The sequence below is a fragment of the Fukomys damarensis genome, unplaced genomic scaffold (assembly GCF_012274545.1).
Source record: "Fukomys damarensis isolate Sample0158 unplaced genomic scaffold, DMR_v1.0_HiC HiC_scaffold_10, whole genome shotgun sequence".
Taxonomy (NCBI): Eukaryota; Metazoa; Chordata; class Mammalia; order Rodentia; family Bathyergidae; genus Fukomys; species Fukomys damarensis.
The window spans coordinates 14,831,642-14,845,727 of NW_022900922.1; the positions used below are offsets into that span (position 1 = coordinate 14,831,642).

At 46.5% G+C, this 14,086-nt stretch overlaps 1 protein-coding gene across 1 annotated transcript in view; it reads right to left on the reverse strand.

Moving 5' to 3' along the window:
• The window catches only part of LOC104860773 (DISC1 scaffold protein), a 395,803-nt gene that overhangs the window by 231,470 nt on the left and 150,247 nt on the right, over positions 1 to 14,086 (reverse strand). The window contains exon 7 of the mRNA XM_033761776.1: positions 3,946 to 4,006. Coding sequence (XP_033617667.1) covers positions 3,946 to 4,006 — 61 coding nt within the window. The remainder of the gene's footprint in view (positions 1 to 3,945; positions 4,007 to 14,086) is intronic.

A 14,086-nucleotide genomic window follows, 5' to 3' on the forward strand; every position in this document is an offset into this window, starting at 1 on the left:
TGAGCACTGGGCACATGGGGTGGGCGAGGGTGTGAGGCAGCAGGACAAGACTGGACCAGCAGGCCATAGTCCCGCATGGGACCTCAGGGGACACAATAGGGACTGTGGAAACAAAGGGAGCCTAGTAGAGGATCTGGAAGTTGTTCCCCCTGAGGGAGAGGGGTGGATAGATGTGGTAAGAGACCAGGAAGGACACCTGTTAGGAGGTTGCTTCACTGCCAGGAGTGGGAATGGAAGGGGAGCCTATGGGGAATGACCTTGGAGCTCGGCCACTGCCACCCATCTGGCTGGGTGGCACAGAGAGGGGAAGGAGAGATGTCCTCAAACAGACAAAGATGAAGCAAGAATCCCCATGCGGCATCTCTTCTCAGTGGAAAGAAGAACAGAAACCTCCATGCACCTGACTCATAGAGTGCTTTTTGCTGTGCAGGGCCCCCAAGAGCTGCTGCCAACCTCCATACCTCCTATTTCCTCAGCTCCCTGAACTCAGCAACAGAGGGGACCCTGAGCCTCTGACTACGCCTCATGGTTTGAGTTTCTAGGACTTTGTGTAGTTTGAGAGGGTGACACGAGAAGTGTGGCCGTTGAGATTTGACTTCAAAACTGATACTGGCCAGATCCAAATCCATTGATCTTTAAGTATGTCCTCTACAACATCCTATGGGACAGAGTCAGCCAGTCAGGTCTCATCTGCTTCCTTTGCAATGCCCTGTCAGACTGTGGGATGCCACAGACAGTGGAACAGATCGTTAAGGCTGTCACCAGCATCTGTCACCACTCTGCAATAGAACTTGAACAGCCACTACACTGCAAGCTTCCCTGGATGATGAGGATGCCCACAAGGTCCAAAAGCAGCCATCACCACACAGGGTATGGTACTGTCACAGAAGCCTGGCAGTTACCAATTCTGCAGCATCCTGTTGGTCTTCTGCCTACTCCCAGAAGGTATAACCTCTGGGCTTTTGTATTAAGGTATAACCTCTGGCTGCTTTTGTATACCGCCTGCCTTTGCCCATACACACACACACACACACACACACACACACACACACACACACACACCAGGTCTGCTCACAGCTGCATGCTGGGAGCCATTCTTATCAGTTTAACTCCTCCCACCTACTACTGTAAGAAAGCTCTCCTTATAGCCCTCATCAACATAAGAACCTTGTGATCTAAAGTCCTCATCAGCATGTGATCTGCATCAACAGGATTACCGATGATGCCCCCTAAATTATTTGATACTCCAAGTATCGTGTGTACCCAATAATTATGTACCCAATGGCCAGCTCAGTCTTTGCCCACTCCGAGCCCCCCCATATACTTTGAAAGTATGCAAGTCTCCATTATCTTTTTTCTCTTTAGCCCTTGCTGTCCCCCTTTCTAGGCAGAGGATTGATCACCTTACCCACCCCCATAGCTGGACACACCCACCAACAGGAAAAGCCTCAGGAAGGGCTGCCAGAGCACCAGCCATCACCTAGTCACAGTTAACTGTGGAGGCCTCCTGGGTGCTAATGAAGGAGAACCAAGGAGAAATAAATTGGGTAGCTCTGGGATATCGTCCTAGTTGGACAGGCAAGGAGGGAGGTGCCTATAAATGAGCTGCATTCATTCATTCATTCACCCATTTGTCAAATATCTGTTTTCTGGGGGCCTGATGTCCAACACGGGTGACATCTGGGGACACACTGCTGGGCAAGATGGACAACTGTACATCGCAGCAGCAGCCCTGAGACCGTGAGCAGGGCACTGCAGGTACGTGCCTTTGTCATGGGGAACATGGGAGGTTTCAAAAAGCAGAAGTCCACAAGGGTTTAAAGGATGACACAGGATTAGATAGATAAAGGGCTGATGGGGTGGAGCTGGGAGAGGCTCCCAGAGCACAGGCAAATGCAGGGAGGGGCAGGACCAGGCATCAGTGGGATATCACAGGGAAGAGACTGGTTGCCTAGGGCACTGCAGCTGACCCTCCTAAAGATCATTAAGTAAGTAATGGGTTGGCTGAACACATGATCTGCCAATTTTCTAGGTAAAAATGAATAAACATCAGCTATTTTACAGGGTTCCACCTAATACTTCTCGGCACACATTCTCTGGTCATTCTCCTGAGTTAGCTTCCCTCCGAAAGGACACAGTGTCATGGGAAAAAGGAAGAGAACTAGTGCAGCTGAGCAGGTTGTGGACAGTGATCCTCAAGGATACGTGGGCCCCGTGAGATGACACTTGGGCAGGGTCCTGCGCAGCAGGCAGCCACATGCAATGCCAAGCTCGGGTTGAGCGATGCCTGCTGGGGACCACACAGAGGACTGAGCACAAGGGCAACGCTGGAAGTGGGACCGGCTGCAGCCCCTGAGATGGTCACTCAGGAGCAGGGTGAAAGTAAGCCCGCAAGACAGGACTCAGGGACGTGTGGGACAGGAAGGCTCCGCTCTCACAGCAGGGTGGTGGCCAGGCATTGGGCTGACGTGGAGGGGCAGTGAATGAGTTCCACTGAAAGTGCCCGCTCAGCTCTGATGATATGGAGAAGGGAGGCAAAAGAGGGGAAGCAAAGGCAGCTACCTGGCCTGCCTGCCAACAGATCACCTTCTATGTGAGATTTAACTAAATCTTCCTCCAGAGCTGTGGCAGGAGAGGCTGTCTGTGAACAGTTCTCCGAGGTGGCAGTTCACAAGTGGAGAGCCGCACCCTAAATGGGAGTCTCTCTGCCAATGGTCGTGTTCCTAGGGCTAAAACTGGCCGCTCAGTAACCTATGTTACTTGTGGTATATATGATGCTTATTGCCTAAAAAGGTGGTAGCTAGGGTTAAGATGAAGAACATGCCGGAAACCTACCCTAGGACACCTGAGAGGGCAGGAAGACAGCCTCAGATCCAGGCCCTGGCCCACATGGATGCCCTGGGGCCCCATTCTGCTGATCCACTTGTCACAGCTCCACCCCAAGTCTGGGAGTGTGGGAGGGGGGGAATGACGAGTCTGTGGGGAAGAAAAGACTAAGCCTAGTCTGGCTACAAGCCTTAGCCTGAGAGCACGCCTTGCGCCCTCAGGCTGAGTAGCAGCTCTCCCTGAAAAAGGGGGCTCAGCACAGAAGCCCCTCCCAACATCTCTCCCAGGAGAAGCCTGTGTCAGCCTATAGCAGTATCCTAGCAGACAGAGTTTTCGGGCAAAGTCTGTCTAAAGACCTACTTAACAATTTCCAAAATAGTAGCAAAATGTCTCCATAAAACCAAACGACTCCCAGGGAAGAAAGCACATACTACATTCTCGTACTTGTTTTCTTAATTGGGAACAGATCCTGGTGGCTGGGATTTATTTTCAGAAGTACACATCCACAAAACCCAGAAACATCTTGACAGGCTGCAGTATCCCTAATGCTTCTCAACTCTGAATTCCTAATTGAGTTGAAAGAAAGAAAGAAAGAAAGAAAAAGAAAGAAAGAAAGAAAGAAAGAAAGAAAGAAAGAAAGAAAGAAAGAAAGAAAGAAAGACAACCAGGAATTTTCACGCTGGTTTTGATTCAGGATTCAAAACAGAACCTACGATGTGCATTTCTATATTGTTCCAAGCCATGTATAAACTAGTTCCCAGTCCCTAAGACCCCCTCCAGACACTGAAAGAGAGGAGAAACAGATGGAGGCATGGATTCTGAGTTCAATGTACCAAAGAAGGTTGTTCTCCTGTTATGAGACATCCAAACTATCCTGTGTTCTCCCCAGGACACTTTTAAACAGCTTAATCCATTTGCTATTTAAAAGAGGAGACCTAGGCAGGGAGATGTTTGTATAGAACCTGTTCCTTCCCTCAGAGGATTCAGAGGACTTTTTGATTTTTCTTTGTTAGTTATGATAGAAATTGACTACCCCTTTTCATTGCTTAAACTAAATTCCAATATAATAAAGCATCCAGACATACAATGGAGTCTGTAATGCAGAAACCATCTCCTTACCTGAGTAGTTTTTCCTCAAGCATTTCCATGTATTTCACAGTATTTCCCTTCACACTTGCTTCTGCAAAACAAGAACCTAGTGTGAATGCACTTGCAGTCACGACTGAACACCCAGAACATCCAGTTAAAAGCCAAGACTAAAGCACATGGTCAAGCCACAATAACAGGAGCATCCCATGTCAGAAAACATTCAGATCCATTGGAAGTGCCACCTAAAATCCTACGTTGGGAAGGATTCTGAAGTGTCAAGTCTTTTTGCAAGGACAGTCAGAGCTGGGGCAGGGGTGTCTGTGCTGCCCTGGCTTGATTCCTCCCTGGGTACTTGCTAGTAGTCTATCACTGGTTCACAGGATTCAGTACACCCTTCTCACTTGGCAGCCAAGGGCTAGGTCGCCCTTGAATACAGGGTAGAGAACTGGAGGGTAGAATAACTTCTGTGACTGTTAATCTTGGGTGGAGGGGTTGTTTGATTTTGTTTTGAGGCAGTCTGGCTATGTAGTTCAGGATGGGCTTGAACTCACTGTGTAGCCCATGCTGGCTTCAAACTCAAGGTGATCCTTTTGCCTCAGCCTCCTGAGTGCTGGGATTACAGGTGTGCGCCACCATACTCAACTGTGACTGTTAATCTTGATTGTCAGCTTGACTGTGTTAAGAGGCGATTGGATTTTGAGCACACTAACTTCCTTCATGTATTAATCTATCAATGAGTTCATAGCTCAATGGGCTTACTGGGAGGTAAGCCCTAACTGAACTGGGGGAGGGGTAGATGCTTTCGAAGGGTGCATTTTCTCTCTGGCCCCTTCTTCTCTGGCTTTTTCCCTCCAACTCTACTTCTTGGTTGTCACAAGGTGAGTAAATTTTCCTCCTGCACATTCTTCCATCAGGATGCTTCTGCTCTGGAACCAATCAACCATGGACTGGAACCTCTGAAACCGTGAGCCACAATAAACATTTCTTCCTTTAAGCTGCAGATGTCAAGAGTTTTGTCCCAGCAATGAAAAGCTAATATAATTTCATCCTATGGATGATCTTTGGTAGCAGAGGACTGTAGACCTATTCACTGAAAACCAAATACAAACACGTGACCCTCCAGTGAACAGGAATTGGCCACTCAGCTCCCATGCCTGAGAGATCGGCCACCACTTGAGTGAACTCAGTGCATCCTAATCGGCACATACATGTGGAAGGAGCCAATGACTGTTCATGGTTCACAGGGCTAAAGACGGACTTTACTAACAAAAAAGAACTTGGCCAGCTCTACAAGTTCTGGTGGCCTCTGTTTCCTTCTCTGAGGACTGAATGCCTTCCTTTCACAGCTGTAACCAAATGAGTTGTGTATTCAAGGAGCTCAGAACTTGCCACTGAGGGTTTCCTTCCAGTGGGGGCTATAATTACTGATGGTGCTGCGACTTCTCTTGCTATTACTACTGATATGGTGGGGTTTTATCATTTTTATTCCACCCTGTTTTTATTCTCAAAGGCAATCCCACTGGCGCTCTAAACTTGGGGAATGTGCAAAAGCAGAAGCCAGGCTATGCAGATTTGAGCTGCTGGAGTCTGCTTTAGGAACTCAGTCTATTTTGAGTTCAGTATATACGTGCTAGGGTGAGGGACGGGGTGCATGTTTGTAGCTGGAAACATACCCTGAAATTACCCATAACAAAACTAAACATTTGGATGAAAATTAAAACAATTAATTCTGGTTCATTATGTCATCAGAGATAAAGAGAAATTTGTACAACAAAAGCAACAGTTTAGGTTGGTCTGTTATCTGATTGATTTAAGCTACTCTAACCTACAAACTTACTTGTGCCAAGTACAGCGGTACCTAGGTTCACAAACTTACTTTTTTCCACAATTCTGGTCACAAACCGAATTGGATGAGAACCAGATCAAATTGCCCCATAAAGTCAACACCAAACCTAACCTCTGAATTTGATTCAGTTCTCATCCAATTTGGTTTGTGACCAGAATCGTGCAAAGAATTAAGCTTATAAACAGAGGTCCACTTTCATCCTTCCAAGAAAACTAGTGAAATGCAAGTATCCCTCAGCACCCATGGGGGAATGGTCCCGGGACCCTCTACAGATACCAAAATCCAGAACCCTTCAATTCCTTATATAAAATGGCAAAGCATTTGTGTAAAACCTACTCAAATCCTCTTGTATACTTTAAATCGTTACTAGATTACTTACAATGTCTAAAACAATGTGAACATCACGTAAACAGTTGCTACGCTGTATTGTTCAGGAAATAATGACCAGGAAAATAACTTGCACATGTTCAGTACAGAGGCAATGTTTCTTTCTAAATTTTCCATCTAAGGCTGACTGGATCTGTGTGTGCAGTCCCTACAGATATGGCAAAGGCCAACTGTGCTGTATTTTAGCCCTTACTATGTGTCAGATGTTGTGACCATGGGGATTTGGCTGTTGTCACAGATTTTCTGAAGTAGAGCTTGCTCACTAGTTACCTGGAAGCGAGTGAAGCCAGTTCCAAATGTGCCCACCAGAACTTTTCCTGCCACATCCCACCCTATCCATGTGTATGTGCTGCACACTATTCTCACGTTTCAGGTGAGTCAGCCAGCAGAACCAACCCAAGACCTCTCCTTCAGCGCTGTTTACATTCGGGCAGTGAACACTGCTAAAGAATAAACATGAAGTTCCATAGATGATTAGATGGTGGTATAGAGTAGTCAAAGCAAGCATCACTGGGAAGGTGGCATTTGAGTAAAAACTTGCAGAGTGCCAGGGAGACAGCCCACATGCATCTTAGGAAGAACAGAGCAAATGGGAGAACCAGCCAGGATAAAGGGCCTGGGGCAGGGGCACACGGGGTGCTCCGATGAAGCACAGCAGGAGCCTAGTGCTCCACAGGGAGAAGAGAGGAGGGCAAGGAAAGACCCAGGTACCATCATGTGCCACCGAGGCAGACTGCACTCCCAAAACCTGGCCACATCAATATTCTAGTCCTACATCAGACCAGACCCAGGGCACCTTGCCACTCCCTACTAAGCAGTGAAGTCCATTTCCCTCCCCTTGAACCAGGTCAGGCTGTGAGGCTCCAACCTACTGAACATGATGCAAAAGACTCTGTGTCACTTCTAAGGTGGCTCTGCTAGTACTTTCTTCTGGGAACCCAGCCATCATGTGATGAGGAAGCCCACACCCATGGAGAAGCCATGGGTCGGTGTTCCCGCCAACGGCCAGCATCGGCCTCCAGATACAGGCATGAATGGTTTGTGAGACGGGTTGTCCCTTAGGAGTGAGGGACCTAGACGTCACAGGATCGAGAGGAGACAGCCTTTCTGCACTTGCCCCAGTTCTGGACCCACCAAATTTATGCACACAACAAACTTATTAAGTCATTAAGTCTGAGATACTCTGTCATGCAGCTGCGGCGACTGGAAAGCTAGTGCCAAAATTCTGCATGTTTTGAGTGAAACAGGAAACATGGCAGGATAAAGTGGGACTGACTCACAACTGTGATGTGGAAAACTGACAGTGAGAGCAGAAGACATGGGGGTCAGCACCATCTGGGGAGGAGGTGGGCGGGTGAGGGGTGGGAGAAACAAAAGCTGGTCCTTATCATCACAGCTCATGGATGGCATCCCATAGCAAAAGGCAGGTCAATGAGCGAAGGACATAACAGGGCCATATAACCAAATCCAATGATGCCAGAATGGAATGAAGATCATGTTCCCCTGGGGAAAACTTTCTATGCTTAGAACTGATGGCAAATGGACAGCGTGCAGAGGAGTGATTGCACAGGAGGGATGTGCCCCAAAGGTAACAAAGTGGGGCACTTGCTTGGGCCTGTCTGCTCAGACTCCTCCTAACCTCCCCGTATGGCGTTCTTTTCCTCTGGGGGTAGACAGGACACCTGTCATGTGCGGGTCTTCTGACCTACTTTCTGGGGCGCAGGTGAGAGAATCCCTCATGGCTAGCTCTCCCTCCAAAAGAAAAGGTACATCAGGGAAACTGTTGCATTTATGTAGTGCCACAGAATCCACAGTGCTGCACTGTGTGGTGGCATGCTCTGAACCCTGACAGAGACAGACCAGGGTTTCATCAGGTAGTGAGAGTGGGCAGATTTAAGTTACTTTTAAGGTAGAGAAGACAGGGTTCCCTGGTAGGTTGAGGGTCAGGTATGAGAAAAGAGAGGAGTCAAGAATGACCACAGGATTTTGTCCTGGGAAAAACAGTTGCCATCCACCGAGTCAGGAAGAGCTACAAGCAAAATCAGCTTGGGGAGGCAAGAGGAAGACAGGTGTGTGTCCATTAACTTTGAGAAGTTTGTCAGATGCCCAGTGAGACGTGCATTGTGAAAAGGGTATCTGAATATGGAATCCGGGAAGATTCCAGAGTGGAGACAGATGTTCTGGAGACACTGACATTTGGAGCAACAAGACTGGACAGCATCACTTGGAGGAGATGGTAACTTGAGAGACCCCTGGCAAGGGTGTGTAGCTACATTTTCATTGTGACAGCACCTTCTCTCAAAGGACAGACAGCACCTCCTGTTAGGAAAAAAGGAAAAGAAGAAACAGAAGTAAGCACTCAACAGGACAGGTTCATTCCAGAACAAACCTGAGAGGGACCGCTCTGGCACTAGAGACCAGACCAGCTGCTGTCACACAGGCTTTTGTAGGGTCATGGGGAAAGGGGAGTTCAATGAGAGGGGGTTGTGGCTCCCTGCCAAGAACAAGGCTTGAGAGAGCACAAGTTGTAACGGTTGCCCAAGGACGAGGCTTGGGAAAGTGCAGTGAGTAGCGGCTGCTCTCAACAGCAGAGCTGATGGTGTTCTGAGTCCCCAGGTGCTGCTCTGGTGGAAGGGGTTGGTTTAGAGGGGTCTCTGATCAGGATGGCCGTGGTCAGATTCTTTCACCTCCAGTGAGGAAAAATTCATGGTTGTATGTTTAGAAATAATCCAGATACTTCCCAAACTAATGCTTTTGTTAAGAAACAAAATGCTAAATGCTTGATTCACCCAACATCTGAAGGGACAGCTGATGATGTGCTGGACATGCTGGACCTGCACAGAATGTCCCAACCGTTTCCTGTGCATGCCCGTGGGCCTGGAGGGCACCACCTCCCAGGACCCATATGCAAATCACATTCCGTGGACACTGGCCCACCTCCCAGAGATGCAGCCTACAAGGGCCCTGCACTGGGCCCCTGAGTTGACTCACAGGCTTTACAACAGGCCAGCGCTGCAGACTTAAAATGTCCTGCAGAATGTGGCCCAAGGCACACCAGAGATCAGGTTCATTTTCTTCTTCTCCTCCCTCCTCTCCCACATCCTTGGGTCCAATAGATCAGGCACTTTTAAGATGGATGATGATTGCAAGAGCCGTAAGGTTGCTGCAAGTGATGCAAATGCTAAAGGAAACATTAATGGAAGCAAAGAAGAGGAGCCCCAAGGGATCTTGCATGGGGAAAATATAAGTAACTATCTGTTTCTCCCATTTGCCAAGCAAACCTGATATCCGAATTCATATAATTAGTTTGACAAACCCAATTAAACAAAACTTGATTGATAATAAAATGCAATAAATCTGCAAAAACATTTAGCAGAGTGTGTACCACAAACACAAATCAATGTTACAGGTATTTATTGTCAGTCCTACTTCATGCAAGGCACTACCCTGGCACTAGTTAGGTATAGAAAGGAACTGACATCAAGGGACACAGGGACAGCTGTGGAGCCAGGATCTAATGTAGATTTTCTTCCTGGAGGACACAGCAACGTTGTCCATAAATCTTCATCATAACCAAGAATCCAAACATATGCTAAGAATCTAATGGCAAAAATAGACCAGCTACCTAGCAATATCCTTTTCAGGATAAACAAGAAAGGTAGGTGAAAGGGGAGCAGATCCAACTGGGTGCTTTGTTGGCCCGATAAAAGGACATGGAAAAGTACAGGAAATGAGTAACAGCCAGATAGGCATGCTATGAAATTTAATGGAGCAGTGTTTCAGAGCTGATGTACCCCACGCCCTCGTCCTGGATGAATAACAGGGCATCAGCAGAAGGGTACAATATGACTTCAGGTTTCACAGTGGATGCCCAAGCAATCAACAGCATTGATGGCAAATTTCATCAAAGATTAGCCATTCTTGGAATTTTCTAAAATAATGCAAGTGCCAAGTAAGATCTGGCTTATTTAAAAAAAAAAAAACAATAAATTATCAGATTTCAAAGACCAATATCATGGATCAATTTGGATAAAATGCATATCCTTTTAGTAAAATCTTTCAAAAGAGACAGAAAGATGAGGGAGAAATTTTAGAATTCTGAGAAATTTCCAAATAGGTAAGGTATTATTCGGTCGTCAATCTTTTCTCAGCCTTTGGGCTAAGATCAAGTGTAGTCTGTCTTCAAATTTATGAAAAACCTCTGTTTCTTTATGTGATTAAATCATGCACAAAAATGAGGTGGAAACCTGGAGCCCACAAAAATCCAGGGAAGTCAGCAGAACAGAAAGATGGGCTTATAGCAATGTTGCCTTCCAAGTAGGATGGAATAAAACTATGGAGGCCCATGGAAGCTGGCAGAATCCTTTCCAGAATGTCAGCTGCATAAGCCAGATTTCTCACTCCAGAGAGGGAAGCAAACACCACCATGAGCCTTTATGACCTATCCATTTATCTGCTCATACTAAAATGATACTGACCGCCACTCTGGAAACAGTGTGTGGAAAGAACACAGCTAACATTTCCTTGAGCGCTTCCTATGTGTCGGGTCCTGTTCTGAACACCTTGTTCTAATGCTGACTAACAATAATACCTACGGAGCAGCTCTAGCATTATCATTATTGTTATTTTACAGTTGGCCAAATGGAGGGGCAGCAAGGTTCAACATCAAGCAACCAGTGAGGGAAGTCCCGGAAGTCACTGCCACAGAACAGGACTTCAACTGTAAGCGTCACAGTGGAGAAGAACACACCTGGGGAATGAATGCAGGTGAAATGTCCGCTCCACAAATGATGCAGTTATTGAAAGAGCAAATTAAAATGCCAACCAAAGTCTACACTACAAAAAGTCATAGTTACAAAAAAAAAAAAAAATACTGGCAAAGGCAAAAACAGCCATCGACAAGTGGAAACCTCACTGTGTTACACCGAAGAGAAGAAGGCTAACAACATATCAGCATAAAATATATCTATACACAGAGAGAGGAGCCAAGAGAATTTCAGAAGAGGTTGTAATCAATGTGAAAACCATTACTAATTTTCTTTTTTTATCATTTTAAAAATTAATTTTATTCATACATTTTAGATATACATAATGATCACGTTCACCATAGGGAATCTGCGCCTGTACATAATACACCTTGATTCATTCTTTTTCCCCCAACCCCCTTGCCTCCCTTCAACCCCACTTCCCCTCCTTATTTACACTTTTTCCTTCTATTCTTTTGTTTTTTTCTTTTCCCTTCCTTCCTCACCCCACCTCATTCCCCTTCCCATTTGGACATTTTCTGTGAGTCCACTTCCCAGCAAGTTTAACAATATATGCAGTTGTACAAGCAGTTGTTTATTTATCTCCATAGTCTTCTTTATTTACATTATTTCTCTGCTGTCACTGTGTGGTGGTTCTGGCTCAGATCCTAGCACTCGCAAAGAGAGGAGTGCAGAGTTACACAGGGTGTAGTCCTCTCCAGGCTTCTGCCTACTTATTATAAATCCTGTAGGGCCAGAACCAAATAAACACACAGTCACCAAATGCGGATTTGCTTCTTATCAGCAGGATGCCATTCAGTGTGTGATTGTCTTTCTGTTTTCACAGACATCATTCACTGTGTGGCTGTCTTTGTTTTCCTCTGATGTAAGAAATTTACAGAGAGAAGGAAAATGATCAGATATGGGCCCTACAGAATGAATAAATGGTAACAGAGAGGTTCTTGCTTGGAGTTGTATCTGATACTCGCTGATACACTCAACTCACACCTTTTTTTTATCAGATATGTGTCCTGCAGAATGAATAAAGAGTAACAAAGGGTTCCTCCTTGAGGTTAGATCCAACCTGCATCCATACATTTATCTATGCCAGATTCCATGCTAACACTGAGGCCACAGAGGTGGACATTACTACCTTGGGCTTGAAAAACACAGGCCTGGTGTGTGACAGGAAGTCACACAGAGAGGACTATGAAAGTAACAAGTTCCGGTGACACAGGCATTCTGGGGGCCTCAGAAGGGACACATGGCTGAGTTTGTGGGGGTTAAAAGTGACTCCAGGAGGTAGGGGCTGAGCTGGAGATCTTAAAGGATGCTCCACGCTCACTAATGCAAGAGAAGCACAGATAACCCCAACCAGTAGATGCTCATACAGTGAGATCTGTGCCAGTTATACCAGGCACTGAATTCACATCACTTTCTCCTCCCCTATTTCCAAATCACTTTCCCTCAAGCTGGTGTTGTGATTACCTGGATCTCACACCTGGGGGATACATGGGCGCTGTGAACACAGGCTCATCCAGAGACATAGGCTCCGGCAGTGGGTACCGCACCTTTCACTCTCCCAGGTTCCCCTCGGGTGACACGAGTGAGACTGCTGTGCGTGACGGCTTCATGATGGCAGAGGCACTAAGGAGCAGAGAGAGGGGAAGCTGCCTCACAGCTGCTGTGGGACTCCACTGTCCAGGAAGGGTGCAAAACCAACCCTTATGCCTCTGCTCTGAGGTCTGTCTTGTGAGACGGTGCATGGCTTCAGTTTTCCCCAAGAAGCTGCCCTGGAAGAACTCTGTCCAATGGACCACGAGCACTGAGTGCATCGCAAGGACCAGTCAGTCTTGGTACTCATGGGTAGAAACGACTCCTTCTTAGAGGGGGTGGACAGAGGAGACATTAGGGGGTGAGCTCCACCAGTCCAGAAATCATTTGATATGTGGTGGAAAAAGCCCGTACTCCAATTTCACCTGCTGTGCTTGTTACTAGCTAATTGGGCATCACCCGATACCATAATGCTCCTTCTCCCAGGTGAGACTGCTCCTACAGGCCGTGTCTGGATGCCCTTGAAGCGCACAGCCTGATGAGTCAGCACTAGTCAGCAACAGAAAGAAAAGCCGGATGCTCTCGGTGCAGAAAAGGGGTCAGGAAAAGCTCATGCTATCAGCACCAGCAAGCGGCTCCACGTCCAACCATACTCGCCTTGCCAATAGACGGACAGCTGTCCGTCACAGCGCCCCTGCTGGCGACCGCTGCCTCCCTGGGGCTGGCTTTTCGGCTTTCCAAGGCATGTAAGTCAAACAGTTGTAAACTGGAGATTAATTTACAAAATCTTAAACATTGTTCAGAATGCCTATTTATTCGCCTTGCCTAGCAGTGTATGAGATGCAACTGAAAAACATGGTGTGTATTTAAGTTTTCAAAAATGTATTACAGTGAGAGATTCACCGCCATCCGTTCCCCTCACATTACTCCCTTTGTATCAAACACGCATATCCCACTACTCTTGTCTATTCTGAAGCAGTCCTGGAAGCTCTCCTTTGTTTCTTCAGTTGCACCATCAAGGCTGCCTCTATGTCGTGAATGGATTCAAAACATTTCCTGGACATTTTGATTCTGTGGAAAATCCAGAAGGTGCATGGTGTCAGGTCTGCTGGGAACGGATACACCATGATGTCTTTAGGAGCCGCCTTTCCACCGGGTGGGCCTCAGCACAACGCTCACTGTACTTTTAATCACACCTCATAAACACACTTATGAAAATGGACTTCCTGAACTGCTCCAGAAAGGGGCAAGAACGATGGGGTAAGAATGTGTGAAATGAGAGGGATTATTCCGAGGGAGATTAATGCCAATATGTTTTACTATAACAATTTTTTAAATTTAAACGTTCACTGGATTTTTAGATCAACCCTTGTCTGTCCCAGAACATAGTCTCATCCTTGACTCTTTCCCTCAACCGCAGGTATAACACACACCCAGGCATAACACACACCCCAGCACACACGTGAACACATGTGCACACACGTGGTACAAGCCTGCAGATACATGAACACAGGCAAAAATTTGCTATTCTTTATTCTTTTTGATAGGACAGAGAACAGAATATGGAACTTTTTTTTTTTCTAAAATGGAATACTATCTTCTTAAGATATTTGGTGTTAAAAAAAAAAAAAAAAAAAAA